At 40.6% G+C, this 22,419-nt stretch overlaps 1 protein-coding gene across 1 annotated transcript in view; it reads left to right on the top strand.

The window, feature by feature from the left end:
- Nucleotides 1-5,196: 5,196 nt before the first annotated feature.
- BMAL2 (basic helix-loop-helix ARNT like 2) overlaps nt 5,197-22,419 on the top strand; it is a gene marked incomplete at its 5' end in the record, with an annotated part of 41,692 nt that continues 24,469 nt past the window's right edge. Inside the window, 3 exons of the mRNA XM_082479534.1 lie at nt 5,197-5,257; nt 13,632-13,764; nt 15,091-15,126. Of these exons, the coding sequence (XP_082335660.1) occupies nt 5,197-5,257; nt 13,632-13,764; nt 15,091-15,126 (230 nt within the window). The remainder of the gene's footprint in view (nt 5,258-13,631; nt 13,765-15,090; nt 15,127-22,419) is intronic.

Consider the following 22,419-nt stretch of genomic DNA (forward strand, 5'->3'; position numbering starts at 1 on the left):
TTTTCATGTCCTGTGTAACAGGTAAGACAAACTATGCTTTGGATGTCATTAATCATTTACAGAAAAGAAAAACGAGTAATAATACAGACACCTTTCTTTAACTGCTCAGTCTCAGGCTATTATTTAACTGCTCTGAGGTTTGATTATTATTTTTACCCCTTTAGCAAGTTGTTGTATAAGTTGTTTGGAAAAAAGAGGCTGCCCATTGCTTACATAAAGCATTCTGTTCTCTATTTTATAGCTAAAAGCTACTGAAGAGAAAGTGCTCACCTAAAAACAGGGCAAAAATATCAAGTGTGGCCTACTCAAAATCAGTGCCTTACATAAACTGGGATCCTACTTTGCCAAGACTCAAGGCTAACTATGTGCTGTAAACACCAGTTACTGTCATATATGAAATGTATTAAATGTTCAATGAAGAGACCAATCATCACCTTTGAATAAGAAACAAGTAGAACAAATGATGTTTAAATTCAATGTTCATGAATTGGCAGGGCATTATGTTTATCAGAACTCTCCAAGTGCCAGGAGATGTGACACTGACCATGGGTGAGAAATACACAGAAGAAAAAATGACAGGCAGAAATACAGCTAAGAGATTGATCTTATTTTCTGACCTAGACATATCATTAAGTGCCAAAAATTTCTGCATGAATTGCAAGTATTTCTGCTGTTGCACTAAAAAATATTAAATAAAATGTGAATAAGGTACATTAGCTCTGTTTCAAGTGAGTCAGTTTAAAAAAAAAACAACTATTGCATTTTGAATGTCCTCATTGAACGTTCCCATATGGAGAGAGTTTGCATTTAATAGCTGTTAAGCTATTAAGTTTGTTAAAACAGTTTTCTGGAACTACTTAAATCTTTAACTCATTAAGCTTTATAACAACAGCCATCTTCAACTCTCTGTGGTTACTGAGTCTCTGAAAGACTTTCAGTCAATGTGGCTGATTCACTCTTCTGAAATCTTAACATTTGGATGTCTCCCGATGCAAACCTAGAGGAGGGAGCTCCTAGCTTCAAAACTGGGGCAAAAGGGTATTTTAGTAGGGCCAAACATGACACTTAAGCTTCCTATGAACAAATTCTTGGAAATTTTTTTCAGTATCAGCAGTAGTATATGAATAAAATCAATTTGTATTAATAGCAATGATTTTCTCAAAGATGGCAACACTGTCCAACTCCTGTTTTTTAGCTCTTCCTACTGCTTTTTATTTCATTTAGGGCAGAAGTGGTTTGTAATTGCTTTTCTCCAATACAAATTCCGTAAGACCAACTGAACCCAGCATGATTGAATATATATCTCACTGCAATAGTAACTGTGGGATTACATATAACAAAATTCTGAGATGAAAAGTTGGATTTGCAAGGGAAAAAATGTACCTCATGAAAAAGCGTGCACTGAGAATATCACAGTAGTGCAACATCCCCAGCTGGAACCCACGATCCCCCAGCCCGGTAAGCGTATTCTGTTAGAGCCGTTCACCCACTCTGCCCTTCCACATGCCTAGTCTAACCCTTGGGTTTAGCTATGGGCAAGATGCTGAGCTGCCCACTTCCATACAGACAGGGTACTTCCAAGTCAAATGTGAAATGTGTTGGGACCTTCAAAGTATAAAAGATGGCACCAATGGAGTTCAGGACTGCATCTGAGTCATTGTTCTCAAGATTGTAGTTTGGAGTTTAGGCAACTAAATTCTGTCTAAATCTCAGAAATCTATGAATGAAACACATCTTTATTTTGGTTTGGGTTGGGTTTTTTTTTTTCCACCAGCTCTATCATTGACTAGGCAAGTTACTAATCTTCCACCACATTACATTAAATTCATAGGTGTTCAAATGGATTTTGCCCATGTCATTTTGTGAGGGACAATACTGAACTGCTGTCTTACATGGGGTGGTGGAAGCAGAGAAGCAAAGATCTCATGAGACTTCTGTTTCAACCTTTCCAAAGATAAAATACTAATGTTCCTACACAGAGAAAACAGATAGAGAAACAACTGTTTTACACATATGAGGTTTTTGTCCACATATATCAAGCTATAGTAAGAATCTTTAGTAGGACTTCAGAAATTCCTTAATTTTGAAGAGGGGAAAAAAAGGCTTTCTTTTTTTTAAGGGTCAACAGTAAACAGTCTCTTGTAATTTTATAAATAACCATAATCACCTGTACTCTTACCACCAGTGGCAAGGTACTTACATTACTAGAAGAGTCTCTATGCACTGTTTCCACAGCTCCAGCCTCATGGTTTGGTTGCACGTGACTACCCTATTGAAGAAAACAGCCTTTCAGAAAAAATCTTTCAAGCAATTTATTTCTGCAAGAGCAATTTTATAACCCATAGGTTTGTCTTAACCCTTTGCATGCTTGCAACTTCCTTTGACCTGGGCAGATAACTGGCATTCACACGCATATACTTTCCCTCAGCCTAACGTAGTCAATGCTGAAAATACTTATGTAAATAATATTCTTGCTTTTATTAAAACCAAGTGAATCTTTTTTGTGTATTTAGTCACACTTCCTTTTTCACTTTTAGCAAAGGATGTTTTTCTTTTTATCTTAAGAATAATGTTATGCCTCCAGTCCCCCAAAAAACAATCACTTGTCTGCAGCTCACAGATATACAGTTTAACAAATTAGATATTAACCACTAGAACAGATGACAAAAGGAAGTAACATACTTCGCAAAGTATTACACCTACTTTTGTTAGTTCCAAAGGACCCTCCCGTTACTAATAACAGACAGAAGCTCTGAAAGCCTACTGAACAATACACCTACAGAAGTAGCTTCCTTCACACAGGTCACTGATCACCTTACTGGTGCACTGTACATTCAAGTTCCCTTGTACCTGAGCTCAACAGGTAGAATCAGGCACAAGTGCAACCCATGAAGATGGCACCAGTAAGGATGTGTGAGCCCTAGGCAATAGCCTATTCTGCCACACCTACAACTGGAACTGTGCAAGCACAGGCTACATCAACATTAACAAGCAGGGCAGGACAGTAAGAGCAGTTCTGTCAAGTGGAACAGGCGTTGCTGAGGTCCCAATGTCCATACTCTACATGTTTTAGAGGTTTCACTTCAGACTAGCTCTAGTGGGTCTACTGGAGTGAATGCCTGTTAACAGCGGGAACACATTATGCTTTTACATGTGCATCTTGAGGTTTTTATGCAAAAGGAATACACTTTGCACACACCAAAGACTACTCCAGCATGTGAACCAAACCACGGTGAGGAGAATAGGTAGATTCACTTCAATACTCCACTCCTGGTATTAGCTGAAAAAACCCATAAAATCATAGAATCATTTAGGTCATCGAGTTTAAGATCATCGAGTCCAATCACTAACAATGACAAGTCCACCACTAAACCATGTCCCTGAGTGCCATATCTACACATCTTTTAAATACCTCCAGGGATGGTGACTCAACCACTTCAGCTACAGCCTCAGCATCTATTGTAATCCAGGTCTATTAACGCAATTTAATATACTGGTAAAAGTTAACCCTATTTTTATGCTACTTTTTACTGATATGTGGGACTGTTCTCTGCCCTGCTCTGACCACACACTAGAACAGAAGACCCACAGAGGTCTCTCCCAACCAAAATTATTCCAGGATCCTGATTCTTCCTTCAGACAGATTGTCCTCTGTACAGAACCCTGAAAATGTAACAGGCCAAGGCAAAGCGATTTTGGTATTTTCCCCCATACTGGAAAGGTCAGAAGTGGCCCATGCCTACCCTGGTTCTCCAATATACCAGAAGGCAGGGGGGGCACTGCCATCATACATATTCACCATGGCTGGTGCATCGTTCCTCAGGGGTTGATACTGGGGCCAGTGATGTTTAACATCTTTGTCAGTGATGTGGACAGTGGGATTGAGTGCACGCTCAGCAAGCTTGCTCACAGAACCAAGCTGTGTGGAGCAGTCAAAACACTGGAGGGAAGGGATGCCATCCAGAGGGACCTCAACAGGCTTGAGAGCTGGGCCCATGCCAAGCTCATGAAGTTCAACAAGGCCAAGTGCAGGGTCCTACATGTGGGCCGGGGCAATTCTAAGCACAAATACAGGCTAGGCAGAGAATGGATTGAGAGCAGCCCTGAGAAAAAAGACTTGGGGGTCTTGGTCGATGAGAAGCTCAATGTGAGCCGGCAATGTGCACTCACAGCCCAGAAAGCCAACCATATCCTGGGCTGCATCAAAAGAAGCGTGGCCAGCAGGTCGAGGGAGCTGGTTCTGCCCCTCTACTCTGCTCTCATGAGACCCCGCCTGGACCACTGTGTCTAGCTCTGGGGCCCCCAACATAAGGAGGACATGGACCTATTAAGAGTGGGTCCAGGAGGGCCACAAAGATGATCATAGGGCTGGAGCACCTCTCCTATGAAGACAGGCTGAGAGAGTTGGGGTTGTTCAGCCTGGAGAGAGAAGGCTCCAGGGAGACCTTATAGCAGCCTTCCAGTACCTGAAAGGGGTCCTAGAAGAAATCTGGAGAGGGACTTTTTACAAGGGCGTGTAGTGGTAGGACAAGGGGTAATGGCTTTAAACTGAAAGAGGGTCGATTTAGATTAGGTATCAGGAAGAAGTTCTTTACTGGTCAGGGCGGTGAAACACTAGAACAGGTTGCCCAGAGAAGTCGTGGATGCCCCATCCCTGGAGGTGTTCAAGGCCAGGCTGGATGGGGCTTTGAACACCCTGCTCTAGTGGAAGGTGTCCCTGCCCATGGCAGGGGGGTTGGACCTAGATGATCTTAAAGGTCCCTTCCAGCTCTAACCCTTCTATGATTTTATGATCTGAAGCGCTCTAGAAGGGGGCTGTGCGGAAATCACCAGCCATCACCCACGCTTCACTTCCAGCCTTCCTCCGTTTGGGGATAAGGGAAGGGCGCCGGCCTCAGGCGCGGCAGGGCGGGAAGGCGACCGCCCCGCCACCCTTGACCAGCAGTCGTTGGGCACCGGCCGCTCCCCACTTGCGCGCGCCCAAATCTCGCGAGAAGCCTCCCGCCGGCCGTGGCCGGGGGACGGCGGCGCTGCTGAGGCGGCGCCAGTGAAGGCGGGGTGGAGGGGGGGGGAGGCTGGCGGGACGCCTGCGAGCCCTCCCCCGGGCCGGCAGGACGGGTTTCTCCTCACCTTAGTTCACCTTCTGCATGCCGCCGGTGCCGGGGGCGCTGTGGAGCGGGGCACGGGCCGCCCGCCATGGCCGAGGCAGGAGCGGGAAGCACCGAAGGGGCCGAGGAGGAGCGGCGGCCCGCTGAAGGTGGGGGCGGGGGCAAAGGGGGGGGCCGTTGGGGGGCAGCTGTTGGCGGGCGGCGGCTGGGTGCTCCCTCCCTAATCGTCCCCCGCCCCCCCGCCCCGCTGTAACGGCCGTGGGTGGTGCGTTGCACTGTGTTTGTGGGGCGGTCGTGGGTACGGGTGAGGTGGGGTGGGAGGTTTGTGTGTGTGTCTGTCTGTCTGTCTGTCTCCGTGATGTGGCAGGAGCGAGCCCTGCGTGACTGTTGTTGTGGGGCTGGTGTCCGCGGGACAGGGACACGGGGCAGGGGTGCGTGTCTCCGGGCTGTGGGCGGCCGTCCCTGAGGTATAGCCCTTCTGCGAGGGCATTTCGGTCTAGTCGTGTTCCCTCTGTGGTGCTGGGGTTTGATTTGGGTTGGTTTTGTTATTTTAATTCACGCTGTTGTCTGCACGCGCCCTGGCCCCAAGTCTGACCTGGACGCTGCTAACTCATTTCTCCCATTGAAGTTCAGTAAAGGTACACAGGGGTGGATGCAACGGCGTTGTATTGTGCGCTTACAGAGAAATCTGAGAGTAATGTGCTCTGTGTTTCTGTTTATTACTGTTATAGATGTGTCATACAGATGTGATGTGGACTAAAAATGTTTTTATTTCTTTAACTTGGTATGTAGTCATTTTATGTATTCCTAATATGCTAGTATGATTTTTTTTTTTCGTAGGTAAACATAATTTAGTATTTTAGGCACAGTGATTTTGACTTCTGTGTGAGTGTGTGCATGCCCACACCTGCATGGTGACCAAGGTTTGATGTTCCTTCCTTGTTCTTAATCATAAATTTCTGGTACTAAAACAAGGCTAGTTGTAGACCACCAGCAGCTGTTTGTGCTCCTTCTGCTTTGAAACAAGTATGTTCCTTCCCCTCTCTGAGGAGAAAGAAATGTTTTCCACAGGGTTTTGAAAAACAGAAGTGAGCAAATCTGTCATAAGTCATCATTGCAGTTCTGTTTACTTAGCACCAATTCTTCTAGGTTTGGTAGTTATTTTCTAAATGTGTGTTGAGTTATGTGTGATTTATTGTATTTGGGGATCCTGGTTGTCTAGAATAATTGTAATTTTTCTGTCTGCTGCTTGATTGTTTTAATAATGGTATAATTTTGTAGCAAGTAATCTATGTTTGAAAGCAATCAAAATAAAGAAAACCCCAAATATGCAGACATTTGCATTTACAAATAGATTTGGGAAAGCAGTGAACCGTAGGCTTTCATGTTTTATTGTGGAAGAACACCCCCCACCCCCTGTTTCTTTTGTTACCCACGTTAATACCTATTCTTCTAACAGATTTTGAAGCAACAGTCTTACTTCTATCTTTAAAAAAAACGATTAATAGAATCTTAATTTTTGTGGAATAGGTCCACACGAAGGTGCCACACTTATTAAGTGCACACGTTATTGTTGGTATACTTGCACATTATGGAAAACAAGCTCTAAACTGGACAGTTCATGCCAACTAAGAACCAAATTCATTGTAAGAAGAAATAATTTGGTGAGTGATTGTGGGAAGTGAATCATTGTGAATATTCTGTCGAAAATTCCCTGTTTGGACTCCAACGCCAGCTAAAACCGTCAAAGTTCTGCGGCTGATTTGATGGGAGTCAGCATTTTACAGTAATATGAATCAAAAACGAACAAGAAAACAGCTACCCTCCATTCCTTTAGCGGTGTATGATTGAAAATTTTTTTTTTTTCAGTAATGAACTACGTTATACGAGACTCGATTTCTATCAGCAACCTGGTTTGAGCCTGAAAGTGACTGGGAAAGCAGGGTAGCCTTTTGAGGGCTTGTGTGGTATCTTTTCATTAGCTAGTTACAGTTATACTTTCTAATACACTAATAGGTTTGCCCAAATATTAGGTGTTTGAAATCTATTAAGTAAATGTGTTATTGGTGAGTTGTGATTCTTGACTGCTTGCTTCTGAGTGGTGAAAATAAGTAAAAATAGATGCAAAAAGTTATCAATTGCCTATGTTAATGTTTTATTTAAATTTCTGTAATTCAGGATATTATAATTTTTTCTTTTGTCATTTTGTGATATTAAAAACAGATCCAAAAGTACATTGGATTGGTCTTAACCTAAAAGAGTTTATTCTCTGTACAGTATTGTTCGTAAGATGGTTTCATTATTGAAGTCTCTGTATCTTGCTCCTGCTTTATGCAGGCTTATATAATTTGTGGGAGAAAAACTGTTTTAGACAGTATATTTCTACTGTTTTCACAACTTAACCCAAATGAAAATTGCTGTACCGGGTTTCAGTGAGAGTATACTGTGGGCTAGGATCTGGATGCTAGACTTGCTGTAACTAGTCTGAAGATGCTTTTCATGGTGTATTTTAAAGCTGTAAAATAAATAAATGAAAAGAATATTTAATACAACTCTCACTCCTGTTTAGAAAATATGGTTCTTTGTTTTATAGGTGTTCAGATCCGCAAGACCTGTAAAATGATGCATATCACAGCACCTATAACTTTTTTCCTCATACAGTACTGTATGTATGTAGGATATAGGTATAGTTTTCTCATTCTCTAATGAAAATCTGCAGTAAGAAGTTATTAAAATCATTTTAGAAAAATAACTCCATAGTAAAATAAAGCAATTTACATGACAGTTATTTGAAATTATTTGACTGGATAGCTATCCTGTGTGCGTGCTGCATACGTAGATAGATGCATCTGTAATGGCTTAGGTAATCAGAGACATACCTTAAAAAAAAAAAGATTAGCTTATCAGTTGTGACAAAACTTAAGAATCCCACTTGATGAGTCATACCTCATTTAGAAAATTTAAGTTGCTTGTGTGCCTAGATTTGTGTGTGTGTCTGTATCGCTGTGTCTTTGTATAACTGCACTCCTAAGGACTTTACGCTGAGACCCTGAAATCAAGTAAGTACTCAGAGGCTGTGTGCATGTTTGCATTTTGGTTCAGAGCAATAACACTGGTATGAATTGAATCACATCATCCCCACATGCTGCTCATTGGTTTGGTTTGCAGAGCAGTTTTGGTATAAATGAACTGGACTCCTTTCAGAAGAAACTAAGCTAGAATTTTATTGTAGCAAGGTTAGTTCTACTCCAGACACATACCAAACATACTCCAACTCCAAACATAAGGCACTGAACCAGTGGTTTGTTCTCAGACAGCTTTAAAACACATGCATTGTAAGGATTTTTGGCCCAGCGAACCAGACTAAATGTGATTTAGTGTGATTTAGTGTAAGCTCCCTGAAGTATTTACAAATTAGAAACAGGGGCTTCTGCACCAGCTGCTTCTCTGTACTGACCTGTTGCTGTTATGCCATTGTATTTACTACTGTAGAAATAGCCTAATAGCTTGTGTGAGTAGATTTAAATTTTAATAACTCATCTAGTTAGACTGAAGAACCCTTGTGCGCCGCTTCAACTACAGTCACTTCTAACGTAATTTTTACTTCTTTAGCTATAAATTCAAGCTTAGACAAGTTTAAAGGTTTTTGTGCATGCCAGGAACATACATTTGGAAAATACACATTTTAATAGTCTCTGGCATCTGTGCTCTTAGAAATTTCAATTCAAAGCAGCTTCTTTCTTCTCCTTTCCCTCTGCCAGAAACTGTTTCAAAATAGCAACCTGGATTGAAAGTGCCTTCTTATTCTTAGAAAGGTTGTGCCAGTGTTACCACATTGTTAACTTTAGCAGCTGCAGAGCTGTAGCATTTCTCCAAGTCTGATGTGTACATTTATTCACAGACTATGAAGAGTGCCACCTGTAAGTTTTATAAATGTACTTATTCATTGACATTTTATTTCAAGCATATTTTACTGTAATAGCCCGATAAATGGATTTAGATGCTCTTTTTTTAACTGTCTAAATAAGGGCTGACTGACAGCTTTTTTTATTTATTAATACCTACATGACTTGTATTTTTCTGCGGATTTTCAGAGTGCTTATGTGTATCTTATGTGATTTCCTTTAGATGATTCTAAAAAGTCAAAATAGTGTTGTTATTGTTTTAGAAAAGCCTATGAGGAATAGACCTAGCCAGAAAAGTTAACTTTTCACAGGTGGGTCAGTGGGTCATGAGGTGGTAGTGCATAATTAAGGCAATAATTTTGAAAGACTGTCTCGGGCTTAAACTTGTTGCATGTGACACAAACAGGTGCTGTCTGTGGCTGTTATATTTTAAGAATTGCATGATAGTTCTATAGTCACCTTGGGTTGGATGCATCTCACTTACCTTTAGATGTCTACAGAGTAGATATCCAAGTCTGAGCTAGTTACTTTGGTCTTTGTATAATTATTGAATAGAGATAGGCACTCTTGGACTGTATTTCATCTAACCAACTATAGGAATCTATTTTAGATTGAGATGAATCACCCTAGAAATGTTGTATTTAATCTAGCCAACTGTAGGAATCTATTTTAGGTTGAGATGAATCACCCTAGAAATGTCTTCTTCCTTCCAAGAGGGACTAGAATGGGTAGTTCAGATGTGGACATCAGATGAATCTCACCTTTTATGGCTGGTGGAGCTTGACCATAAGCCTTTTCTAATAGATTGTGTTTGTTTAGGAACTGAAAACCTTAAAGCTGTTAGTGGAGGAAACAGCTCAGGAATGTGGCATGCTATTAAGAAAATATTATTGTCAGTAATTGGAAAAAGGTGGAGTCTCCCAAGCCTTGTTTCTGAATGCATTGCAAGTTATTTCCACAGAACCTTTGCTGAACATAAGAATACAGTTGATTTCGTATGTCTTTACTTCTTATCCCACCCCTAAAAAGTAGTTGCATGTAGCTTATTTGCAGTTGTTCACTTCCTTGCCAACCCCTTGGGGACTGTATATTTTTTTTTTCTTGTAGAAAAACTTGAGAGAGGTTGTATTTCAGTATGGTATGGTCTTGTATGTTGATGTGATGATAACTGTATATATGGATAACCATTCTTTTAAGTACTTTGTTTGCCTGATTATGAAATATACTAAAGTTAGTAAGTGTATCAGAAATAAAAAACTATTATTTTAACACTATGAATTAGATATTTTTCATATGATGTGTTTGTAATGTTTGGATGGCCTTTGCTTTTTTGCAGAGAGAATGATTACAGTGGGGTGTTTTTCAGTATTACTTTCATTCATCCTGATGTGCATAATATATTTTAAAATATTTTTAATATAGATAAGCATATATGCCTAATACCGAGACCCAAACATGGGTCATAAATAGATATATGTATTTGAGAAACTATTCACTTACCATTAAAAATTGGTTATTGGTATGGCAGGGCATTAGTAAAACTTTGAAATGAACAGAAATATTTTTTTTTAAAAAGTGTCATTTCTCAGTTGGTATTTTAATTGACTTGCAAACCAGATTAGTGTAAGTAATAGCCTTTGGGGTGGTAGAACAAAATATCCCTAGTTGAATTGAACTGTTTGTAGTAGCTTAAAAATTGGCTAATGATTTCTGTTTTCTAGGAAAATAAATTTGTAATAAAGAATGGTCTTTCTAGATATTTTTCATGAAGCAAGAGTGCTATGAAATTAGGAAACATTTAGTTTTGCTTCGTATGCTCTTAGGGTTGTTTCTTTTTGATGTTAATGTTATGAAAATGTTCACAGAAATTGAAAATACAAGAAATTCAGCCAGATGCACAAATGAAAAGAAAGAATCCAGCTTTTTCCTCTCGTAGAAGCACATCCTGGCTATTGGGGTGCATTCTAACTCATCCTCTTTGTGAACCCAGAGATTTTTAAATCCTTTATCCAGCTCTCCCAAAGTGCTATAGCTGGAGAAGTAAAGAAATCTTTCATCACACACTATACAAGGTTAAGACACTCTTCAGGGAGAGAGTAAGCACCTTGGAATCACCTAGTATCATAATGATAGCTATTATAAAGCCCTAAGAGATTACTTCAAAGCACTCTTACTGACTTCTCAAAGCTGACTTAGCTTTATGAACTGTTTCTGTCTGCTGCTTGTTCAGTAGGTGGTAGGTATTAAAAAGATTTGCTTGTCTGTTTAATTCCAAATAATTATTTTTCTACTAAGTTTGGTAGTTCTGAAGCTTTAAATTTGTGTCTCTGTTTTCTTTTGCATTGTTTTGGGGGGTTTTAGATTTGTTTTGGTTTGGGTGTTTTTTTGAGAATCTTAAAGAATATATATAAAGAATATATGCTGCATGCAGTACATGTCAGGGATCAACCAACTATCTTTCTGGCATTTAGTTAGATGGCATTTAACATGCCATTTAGTTTGTCACAGTGATAGTATTTAGGATTCAATTTATCACCAAAAAATTGCAGTGTAAAAGTTCTTAATAGGTCATTGTTGCTGATAATCTAAACGTTTTTGATTTTCTTAGTTAAGAAAAAGAGAAAAGGGTGTTAAGAAATGCAGAGGAGATAAGTGCAGTATTCAGAATTTGTTGCCAGAGTGTGAGGAAAAAATAGTAGTTATTTTGATAATATGAAGGATAAATTGGAAAAGCTGTAAATGATGCATTTCATTTTGTTTCTTTAAAGGGAAGTGGTTTAGAAAGCAGGCTGGCCATCTGTGTGCAAAGGAGTATTTAGGTCAGTGGGTCTGTTCTGTCCTGCTTTGTTCCAGGACGAAAGGATCTGTTGCGGTGAAGACATTCTTGTCTTTGATACATGTAGGTTTCTGTTTAGTAAGTACTCTTTCATGAATATTCATGAAGTGTGATTATACTTCAGTAACTTAATCTAGTAATTATAGGCTGCTCTTACCTAAGTGAATTAACTACTCTTTATAAATAAAGAGTTCCACTGGCTTGTTGTTTGGGTTTGGTGTGGTTTTTTTTTTGCTTTATAGCTGCAAGAATTAATAGTAGAAATATAAAATGAGACTATTATGAAGTGATGATTAATCATAAAAAATATTACAAACATCTACCATTTGTGCCCCTGTGGTATTTATGATGTCATTTCTTTTAATATATTTTTAATATGCCTAACTTGTATATGTTGTGTATTTGAAGTAACGAAATTTTTTTCTGTTGCAGATGCCCACAGGCTGTTACTTGTTTGTCAAATATTTATTGATTCTTTGAGTTTCCACCTCTTTTTTTTGGAACTTCCTGTGTGACTTAATGAGTTAAAGAGCTTTCTAAAATAAAACAGTGTCTGACTCTGTGTAGTCTGACTTGATAGAGAGAGGATTAGTAGATCGGGCAAGCTGTTGTTCAAGTATTAGCCTATTTTCATTTAACTCTCTAGAGCAATATTCCAAGAGCAAATCAGAACCTAGGAGGTAATTTTTCTGTTGTAAGATGTGCTTACACCTAAGAAGGAAAAAAAACCATACACTGTGTATCACTCTTTTTACACACTTTTACCTATCACTTACAGAGAGCACAGATGATAACAACAAAAAAAAAAAGCTTGCAATAAAGTATCCGGTTTTTTGTCCTGATGGATTTTAAAAGTACCCATCTTGGGTTTTGCCTCCTGCTAAAAGTAGGGAATGCTTACTTCCTTCAATGATCTTTCTCAATCCCTCATTTGTCCCTTCATGGAGTTAACTCTTGTATTGTTTCTAGATGTATCACACAGGATACTTTCCTCACTAGGACAGGAAGCCTGAAGAAGCACCTACATTTGCTGAAACAGAGTTAATTCGGATTATTTACCTAAGCATCAGCCGGGTGATTCTTTGTGATAGCTTTGCATAGAAAAAAAAAAGTGTAATAGCACTGAGATTCCTGGAGGCAGTTTTCCTTTCCCAGTAGGTTGCTAGGATTATTTTGGCTTGTGACTTCTCTTCTATCCCTCCCAGAAACAAAGCAGTTTCTCTTGGGAAGAGAATTGTGAAGGAAACTTTAAGGTAGAACTTGTCAAGCTTTCAAGACTCTTCCGGTTTACATGACTGACGTTATGTGTAATTGTAGATTTTATTTCAGAAACTTTTTTTTTTTTTTTGGATGTCCACCTTGTTTAAAAAAAATATGGTTTTTCAGTTAAAAAACATGGTTTTTAAGTTGAATTTAGTGTTAGTTGCAGAATTTTGATCTGCTAGCTAATGCTACGTTTTGTGATTTTACAGCAGGATGTTTGAGGTGCTGGGGGATTTAAGTATAATCTGCTAAGGTTGTTTGAGGAAGAGAATAGGCGTGTTTTATATTGCATTGGTCTGTTGATTGCATTGATGAGATTGTTACAGCACTGTGGGAAGACAATATACTCTTACTTAGGTTGTAGCAGTGCAAACTTTGGTTTTTGTGTCAGAGTCATAGAAGGTACCCACGGACAATTTTTTTTTTTTTTTCAAATGAAAATCAGAATGGATACATGATGATGTAGCTCTTACTGGACACTGAGCTTTTTTTTCTTATTCCCAGATAATTTCTCAATAGATGGAAACACGTGCATTGCTTCTGGAGTCCCCAGCCTCATGAATCCAGTAACTAAGCCTGCTACCACTGCTTCTTTCAATGCATCTGTGGCCGAGATTCCAAGGAAGCGCAAAGGAAGCGATTCTGATAACCAGTAAGTAAATCAATTCTGTATGTGTCTCAACATAAATTTGAGGCGTTCATCTGTTATTTATGCAACATGGTAACTAATCCTGTTTCCTTTATTTATTACCATTATTTATTACAGTTTCTTTCAAATGCATTCTTTGACAGTCATGAGTTATTAAAAATAGAAAAAATAATCCTTAAATTTAAGGGATATATGTAGAATTCTATAATGCCATTTTCTGGATTGAAGTGTCTGGGTAATGTGTCTCTAATGCTGAAATTTCAATCCTAACTCTTTTTTTTGGGTTTTTTTTTGGGTTTTTTTTTTTTGCTTTGCCTGCTATTAAAGGCAAGTTCTCTTTGCAGCAAATTCTTATTAAGTTGCTTGAAGTCTCACAAGTGCACACTAGAATATCACCTTAAAGTGTGAAACAAGATTACTATTTAAGCTCTTCGATCTAGAACTGTAGAATCAGAACTGCTTCTTCACTGACCAGGGCAGCCATTTACTTAAATGTCCAGACAGACCTGTGACCTAAAAATGAGGACAGCCCTACAGTAGTACTCAGTCTTTTTAAGTGGGTCATACTTTATTGAGATGATACTGTCAACTGTTTTCTCACATTTTGTAACTGCCAAACAGATGCTAGTTAACCAAATAATCATTTACATAGAAAAATATTTTTTTTAAAAGCAGTCTATGCAAAGCTATATTAATCAGCCATAAGTAAGGCACACAGGTCAGCCTGCAGATCTACTGCATTAGTGCATTACAAGTATCTCCAAACTAGTGTGGAAAATCTGCATTTAAAAAAGGGGGCGAGGTAGGAGATTTACATGTATTTGTGATTATTAAAGCAATTCTCTTTAATCACTATTTCTTCCATATATAGTCCATTGATCTACAGTATGTAACCATACTGTGGATGTTGATATAATTGTCAACTTGGAGGTTCAAGTGTATCATGTAGATCACTGAAAACTCCAGAAACACATTTGTTTCTGGGGAAAAAAAAAAAAGTCTCTATTCTTTTTCACTAGTACTTACTGATTTTTACCTGTTCAGTAAAAGTGCTGGTTCATCAATAGTGCTTACCTGAAACTTGGATCTCTGATTTCATGAAACTTCTGTCATAAAAAAAATTCATGTCCAAGTTGAAATACTAATTGAAAAAGTATTGTTTTATAAAAACTAGTAATTCATTTCTAAAAACTAACATTCTTGAGGAAAATAACTAATCAAGTGGTGTTTCCACTAAAATTTTTCAGTGATGTTTTTTCATTGGGTATATCAAGTCATCTTTTTGTGCTTCAAACTACATTTTGCTTACTTTATTACCTGTTTCTGCAGGGATACAGTTGAAGCTGATGGTGATCCTCAGAAAAGGTACTTTTATAAAGAAATCCATTTTTGTTTTCAGTGCTATGAACATGTCACGTTTTCTTGTTTGGCTAGATGAGCTCTGTGGTTTGCCTTAAGGAATGCTTTGTCTAAGGGCAGGTCTTTGTACAGAACAAGGTGATAAACATACAGCTAATTAACAGGGTGGATAGGTCCATCCAATGTTAATGTTTTCTGATACTTCTTTCTAAGAAGACACTCTGACTTGCTTATAACTTTACCAGATTTGTTAGTATTGAAGTTAAGGTAAGAATGGGAACGAATGAAAAGTAACAGTTAAATAAGACTAGGGGTGTGAAAGAAAGGTCTCATACTCTTCTAGGACTGGTGCATGTAAACATTTTTTTGTTTGTTTTAACGTTGTCAAGTGCTTTTAAAATAGAACTACCGCAACTATGTTAAAATAATACTATTACAAGGTGACAAACCAGAATTAAGATTGACTGTGCAGCGTAAGTAAACCCTTTGTGTATATATGTTATGTGACAGTTATTAATTACATGATTACTTTGTTGTGATTGCTTTTTCTGCACCTGCATATCTTTTTTAGAAAATGTATTTGTTTATTTGTAGCTGTACAGTATTCTATTTTATAAAATACAATAGAATATTTAAATTGGAAGGGACGTACAACGATCATCTAGTCCAACTGCCTGACTTCTTCAGGGCTCACTAAAAGTTAAAGCATGTTGTTAAGGGCATTATCCAAATGCCTCTTAAACACTGGCAGGCATGGGGCATCGACTGCCTTTCTAGAAAGCCTGCTGCAGTGTTTGACCACCCTCTTGGTAAAGAAATGCCTCCTAATGTCCAGTCTAAACCTCCCTTGGCGCAACTTTGAACCATTCCCACATGTCCTGTCACTGGATACTAGGAAGAAGAGATCAGCACCTCCCTCTCCCCTTCCCCAGGAAGCTGTAGAGAGTAATGAGGTCACCCCTCAGCCTCCTTTTCTCCAAACTAGACAAACCTAGAGTCATTAGCTGCTCCTCATGGGACATTCCTTCCAGCCCTTTCACCAGCTTTGTTGCCCTCCTCTGGATGCATTCAAGTACCTTAACATCCTTCTTAAATTGTAGGGTCCAGAACTGCACACAGTATTCAAGGTGAGGCCGCACCAATGCTGCATACAGCAAGATAATCACCTTTGTTGACCAGCTGGTTATGCTGTGTTTGATGCACCCCAGGAGGTGGTTTGCCCTCTTGCCTGCCAGGGCACACTGGTGACGCATATTGAGCCTGCTGTCAACCAGAACCCCAAGATCCCTTTTTGCAGGGTAGTCAGTGTTTGGTACATGGCTTATTGGGTAGTATAAAAATCTTCCTTTGGGATAAATTGTTTGTTTCTTTGTGGATTTTTTCCATGGTGGTCTTCATGGAAAAGGGTGAATAAAAATACACCTGTCTTTCAAACTTCTAATTCCATTTTAGAAGAAATGGGGAAGTATGTTTAATAAAACAATTGAGAAAACAGAGGAAAAGGTGGTATTCTTTACTTTTTCCTGATTAATACAGATTATGTTCTTTCTAGTACCAATAAAGTATACCAACATTATAGCCGTGACGTAGAATTTCAATCTATGGTCATGCAGTCAATCAAAGAATCATAGAATGGTTTATGTTGGAAGGGACCTTTAAGATCATCTAGGTCCAACCCCCCTGCCATGGGCAGGGACACCTTCCACTAGAGCAGGGTGTTCAAAGCCCCATCCAGCCTGGCCTTGAACACCTCCAGGGATGGGGCATCCACGACTTCTCTGGGCAACCTGTTCTAGTGTTTCACTGCCCTCACAAGTAAAGAACTTCTTCCTGATACCTAATCTAAATCGACCCTCTTTCAGTTTAAAGCCATTACCCCTTGTCCTACCACTACACTCCCTTGTAAAAAGTCCCTCTCCAGATTTCTTCTAGGCCTTTCAGGTACTGGAAGGCTGCTATAAGGTCTCCCTGGAGCCTTCTCTCTCCAGGCTGAACAACCCCAACTCTCTCAGCCTGTCTTCATAGGAGAGGTGCTCCAGCCCTATGATCATCTTTGTGGCCCTCCTGGACCCACTCTTAATAGGTCCATGTCCTCCTTATGTTGGGGGCCCCAGAGCTAGACACAGTGGTCCAGGCGGGGTCTCATGAGAGCAGAGTAGAGGGGCAGAACCAGCTCCCTCGACTTGCTGGCCATGCTTCTTTTGATGCAGCCCAGGATATGGTTGGCTTTCTGGGCTGTGAGTGCACATTGCCGGCTCACGTTGAGCTTCTCATCGACCAAGACCCCCAAGTCTTTTTTCTCAGGGCTGCTCTCAATCCATTCTCTGCCTAGCCTGTATTTGTGCTTGGAATTGCCCCGGCCCACATGTAGGACCCTGCACTTGGCCTTGTTGAACTTCATGAGCTTGGCATGGGCCCAGCTCTCAAGCCTGTTGAGGTCCCTCTGGATGGCATCCCTTCCCTCCAGTGTTTTGACTGCTCCACACAGCTTGGTTCTGTGAGCAAGCTTGCTGAGCTTGCACTCAATTCCACTGTCCACATCACTGACAAAGATGTTAAACAGCAAGGGTCCCAGTACTGACCCCTGAGGAATGCCACTGGTCGCCACTTGGACATCGAGCCATTGACCACAACTCCTTGAGTGTGGCCATCCTACTTATCCACCATATGGTCCATCTGTCAATTCCATGTCTCTCCAATGTAGCAACAAGGATGTTGTGTGGGACTGTCAAATGCTTTCCACAAAGCCGTGTAGGTGATGTCAGTTGCTCTCCCCTTATCCACCAATGCTATAACCCCTCGTAGAAGGCCACCAAATTTGTCTGTCATGATTTGCCCTTAGTGAAGCCATGTTGGCTGTCACCAATCACCTCCTTATTTTCCACATGCCTTAGCATAGTTTCCAGGAGGATCTGCTCCATGATCTTGACAGGCACAGCGGTGAGACAGACTGGCCTGTAGTTCCCCAGGTCCTCCTTTTTTCCCTGTTTTGAAAATGAGAAAGTAGTCAAGGTAGTTTTAGTCTAGCTATTTATATCAGTAACAACACAGCTGTTAGGACAGAGGCTATATAAATCCATTGAAAGCTGTGACTGATTGCTTGAGCAGCAAATTTGTTCTCATTTTTCTCCAAGTGGAGCTCCTGAGGGATAAGGAGAGTTAGTTAATAGGCCACATGGTGCATTGCAGTTAGTTTGGCTTCCCCTTACTTCTTCTCTTCTTATGGTCAGATAATTGTAACTTCTGTTGGAGTTCATAGTATGTACACATTTCTGGTAAAAGTTTCTTTTAAAATGAAAGAAAAATACTAGTTATTGTTAACTCATCTAAATCTGAAACAGTTTCACTGCAGGAAAGTCCTAGGGTCTTGTGAGACCAACATACTCCTGTGTTTGGGTTTATCAGACTGTCTAGAACATTCCTGAGTTCCAGTGAAATCCCAGGTGGAAGAGCTGGATCTCTGAATCGTGTGTTAATTTGGTTCTGGCTGCTGGATCCTCGCTGGGGTCAGTGCTTCGTTACAGGTGGAAGCAGCTTTTAGGGTCTTTCCTAAAGCTGTAGTCGCCAACTGTCCTTCTACTTCCTACTTCTGTTTCCTCCTAGGAAACAGCCGCTGACTGATTGGCCTTTCTCCTTATAATCCTGGTACGCCTCTTCTGAAATGGACATAGGCTAGCACGTCTCTCCTCTGAAATTAGAGTACTGCATAAGATGTTTCCCCTGCTGAATTAAAGAAAGCCAAAGAACTGCTGTAGAGGGATTAAAAATATTTGTGTCAGTTTTTCTTTTAAAGAAAATAGTAGCAAGTACTTGTATGGGAACTGCCTCTGCAAGTACTAAACTCATACTGAATTGGCAAGATACCTATTAGGCCACGTTCTGAAATAAAATCATAGAATGGTTTGGGTTGGAAAGGACCTTGAAGATCATCTAGTTCCAACCCCCCTGCCATAGGCAGGGACACCTCCCACTACACCAGGTTGCCCAAGGCCACATCCAGCCTGGCCTTGAACACCTCCGGGGACGGGGCCTCAGCAACTTCTCTGGGCAACCTGTTGCAGTGCCTCACCACCCTCAAAGTCAGAATTTTCTTCCTAATATCTGATCTAAATCTACCTTCTTCCAGTTTGAAGCCATTCCCCCTTATCCTTTCACTACATGCCCTAGTAAAAAGTCCTTCCCCAGCTCTCCTGTAGGCCCCCTTTAGGTGCTGGAAGGCCACAGTAAGATCTCCCTGGAGCCTTCTCTTTTCCAGGCTGAACAGCCCCAACTCTTTCAGCCTCTCCTCACAGGAGAGGTGCTCCAGCCCTCGGATCGTCCTCGTGGCTCTCCTCTGGACACGCTCCAGCAGGTCCATGTCCTTCTTATGTTGGGGACTCCAGAGCTTGGTACAGTACTCTAGGTGGGGACTCATGAGAGTGGAGTAGAGGGGCAGAACCACCTCCCTCGACCTGCTGGCCATGCTTCTTTTGATGCAGCCCAGGATATGGTTGACCTTCTGGGCTGCGGTCACACATTGCTGGCTATGTTGAGCTTCTCATCAGTCAGCACCCCCAGGTCCTTCTCCTCAGGGCTGCTCTCCAGCCATTCTCTGCCGAGCCTGTATTTGTGCTTGGGATTGCCCCGACTCAGATGTAGGACCTTGCACTTGGCCTTGTTGAACTTCATAAGGTTGGCTTGGGCCCACCTCTGCAGCCTGCCCAGGTCCCTCTGGATGGCATCCCTCCCCTCCAGTGTGTCTACCTCGCCAAAGAGCTTGGTATCATCGGCAAACTTGCTGAGGGTGCACTTGACCCCACTGTCTATGGTGCTGACAAAGATGTTGAACAGTACAGGTCCCAGTACTGACCCCTGAGGAACGCCACTCGTTACTGTTCTCCACTTGGACATTGAGTCATTGACCGCAACTCTTTGAGTGCAACCGTCCAGCCAGTTCTTTATCCACCGAGTGGTCTATTTGTCGAATCCATGTCTCTCCAATTTAGAGACCAGGATATTGCATGGGATGGTGTCAAACGCTTTGCACAAGTCCAGGTAGATGACATCAGTTGGTCTTCCCTTGTCCACTGATGCTGTAACCCCTTCGCAGAAGGCCACCAAATTTGTTCAGGCATGACTTGCCCTTTGGTGAAGCCATGCTGGCTGTCACCAATTACCTTCTTGTTTTCTGTGTGCCTCAGCATAGTTTCCAGGAGGATCTGCTCCATGATATTGCCAGGCACAGAGGTGAGACTGACTGGCCTGTAGTTCCCTGGGTCTTCCTTATTTCCCTTTTTGAAAATAGGGGTTGTGTTTCCCCTTTTCCAGTCGGCAGGAACCTCGCCAGACTGCCATGACTTCTCAAATATGATGGCTAGTGGCTTAGCGACTTCATCTGCCAGTTCCCTCAGGACCTGCAGCTGTATCTCCTCAAGTCCCATGCACTTGTGCACCTTCAGGCTCCTCAGGTGGTCTCGCACTTGATCTTCACCTACAGTGGGCCGTTCTTCATTTTCCCAATCCTCGCCTTTGCATTCTGCGTCATGGGTGGTGTGGCTGCAGTCCTTGCCAGTGAAGACTGAGGCAAAAAAGTCATTGAGTACCTCAGCTCTGTCTCTGTCCCAGGTAACCAGTTCTTGTGTTTCCTTCCAGAGAGGACCCACAGTTTCTCTAGTCTTTCTTTTCTTACTGACATACTTAAAGAAGGATTTTTTGTTTGTCTTGATGTCCCTGGCCAGATTTAGTTCTATCTGGGCTTTAGCTTGTCTGACCTGATCCCTGGCTGCTCGAACGATTCCTCTGTATTCCTCCCAGGCTACCTGCCCCTGTTTCCACTCCCTATACGCCTCCTTTTTGCTTTTGATCATGTCCAGGAGCTCCTTGTTCATCCATGCAGGCCTCCTGGCTTTTCTGCCTGCCTTCCTCTTTGTAGGGATGCATCGCTCCTGAGCTTGGAGGAGATGATCCTTGAATATTAACCAACTTTCTTGGGCCCTCCTTCTTCCCTCCAGCGCTTCATCCCATGGCACCATACCAAGCAGATTCTTCAAGAGGCCAAAGTCGGCTCTCCCAAAGTCCAGGGTGGTCAGCTTGCTGCACAAATTCTTAATAGGTGGTGGTGAAGAACACAGTGATCTTAGCGGTGAAAAAAGATTGTCATTGTTTGAATCATCATTTATATTTTTTTCTGCTGCCAAGTATTTGTCGTGATACACGCACTATGATTGTCTTTCATTTACAATTTTATTACATAGACTTTCCAGTCATTGCTGTATGGTGTAGGAAAATACTTAATTTTTACTTTTTTTGAACAATTAAAGTGTGTTTTAGGCCCAGTCTAGGCTAAGATTGCTTTTTTCATCTTTTTGCAATAAGATTTTGGAAATAAAAACATGAATCGATGAAGTCTCTTGTAAATTTTTAAATAATTAAAAAAAAAAATGTCAATCCTGGACTTAAGTTATTTGAATGTCCCATTAATTTTGTTTTCTCCAGGGTAGAAATAGCCCTGAAATTATGAAATATCCCCATAATATGCTCACATAAATATGAATATTAGAAATTATGCTTTGGTCTCTTTCTATTATGTGTCACTTGCTGGATCATTTTTGTATTAGGAACTTTTGTGGGTTTGCTTTTTCAAGCCATAGTAAATTTGTAGCATTTTCTCTGTCTTCTTGAATTCGTGGGAGGAAAGAATTGCCTAGCATTAAATATGCAATGTAAAACTGTATCTTGTTTTCTCTAGGAGTGAAGATGAAGAACATGTTAAAATAAAAGATTTCAGGTACTAATTTACAATAAAAGTACATTTTGCTAGTAAATACTAGGATTCACAATAGTAAAATATGAGCTTGGGGGCAACATTTATTAAAATTATTAAATATTGAACAGTAAAGTTTCCCTTTTCCTCCTAGACGTATAGGAATTTTTAGAGCCTCCTTGAGGATTTTATTTTCTACTAATTTTAATGAAAGTTGTGTTGCAGAATATTTCAGATGGTTTAGCAAAAACCTGAGGTTAAAATTTTCAAGGTGAGAATTAAATGCAGTACCTACAAGTTGTGTGTAAAGGGAGGAGCTGATCCTCAGTCTGTATGAATTTGAGATTTTTTTTTTCTAGAATTGTCTACTTGGAAGTATTTAAAATTTATCCAGCATGAAAATGGATTCAGCTAAAGCATGACAAAGAATTCCTGTTCTGGAACAAATTTCTGTCTAGGGAATTCAAGGTTTGCCATTGTACTTTGAATTCACATCTTACCTGAATCCAAATGGAAATTCACATAAAGCACTTGTAAGACTTGAAATGCTATGTGAC

This window comes from Vanellus vanellus (genome assembly GCF_965231255.1).
Source record: "Vanellus vanellus genome assembly, chromosome: 1".
Classification (NCBI taxonomy): Eukaryota; Metazoa; Chordata; class Aves; order Charadriiformes; family Charadriidae; genus Vanellus; species Vanellus vanellus.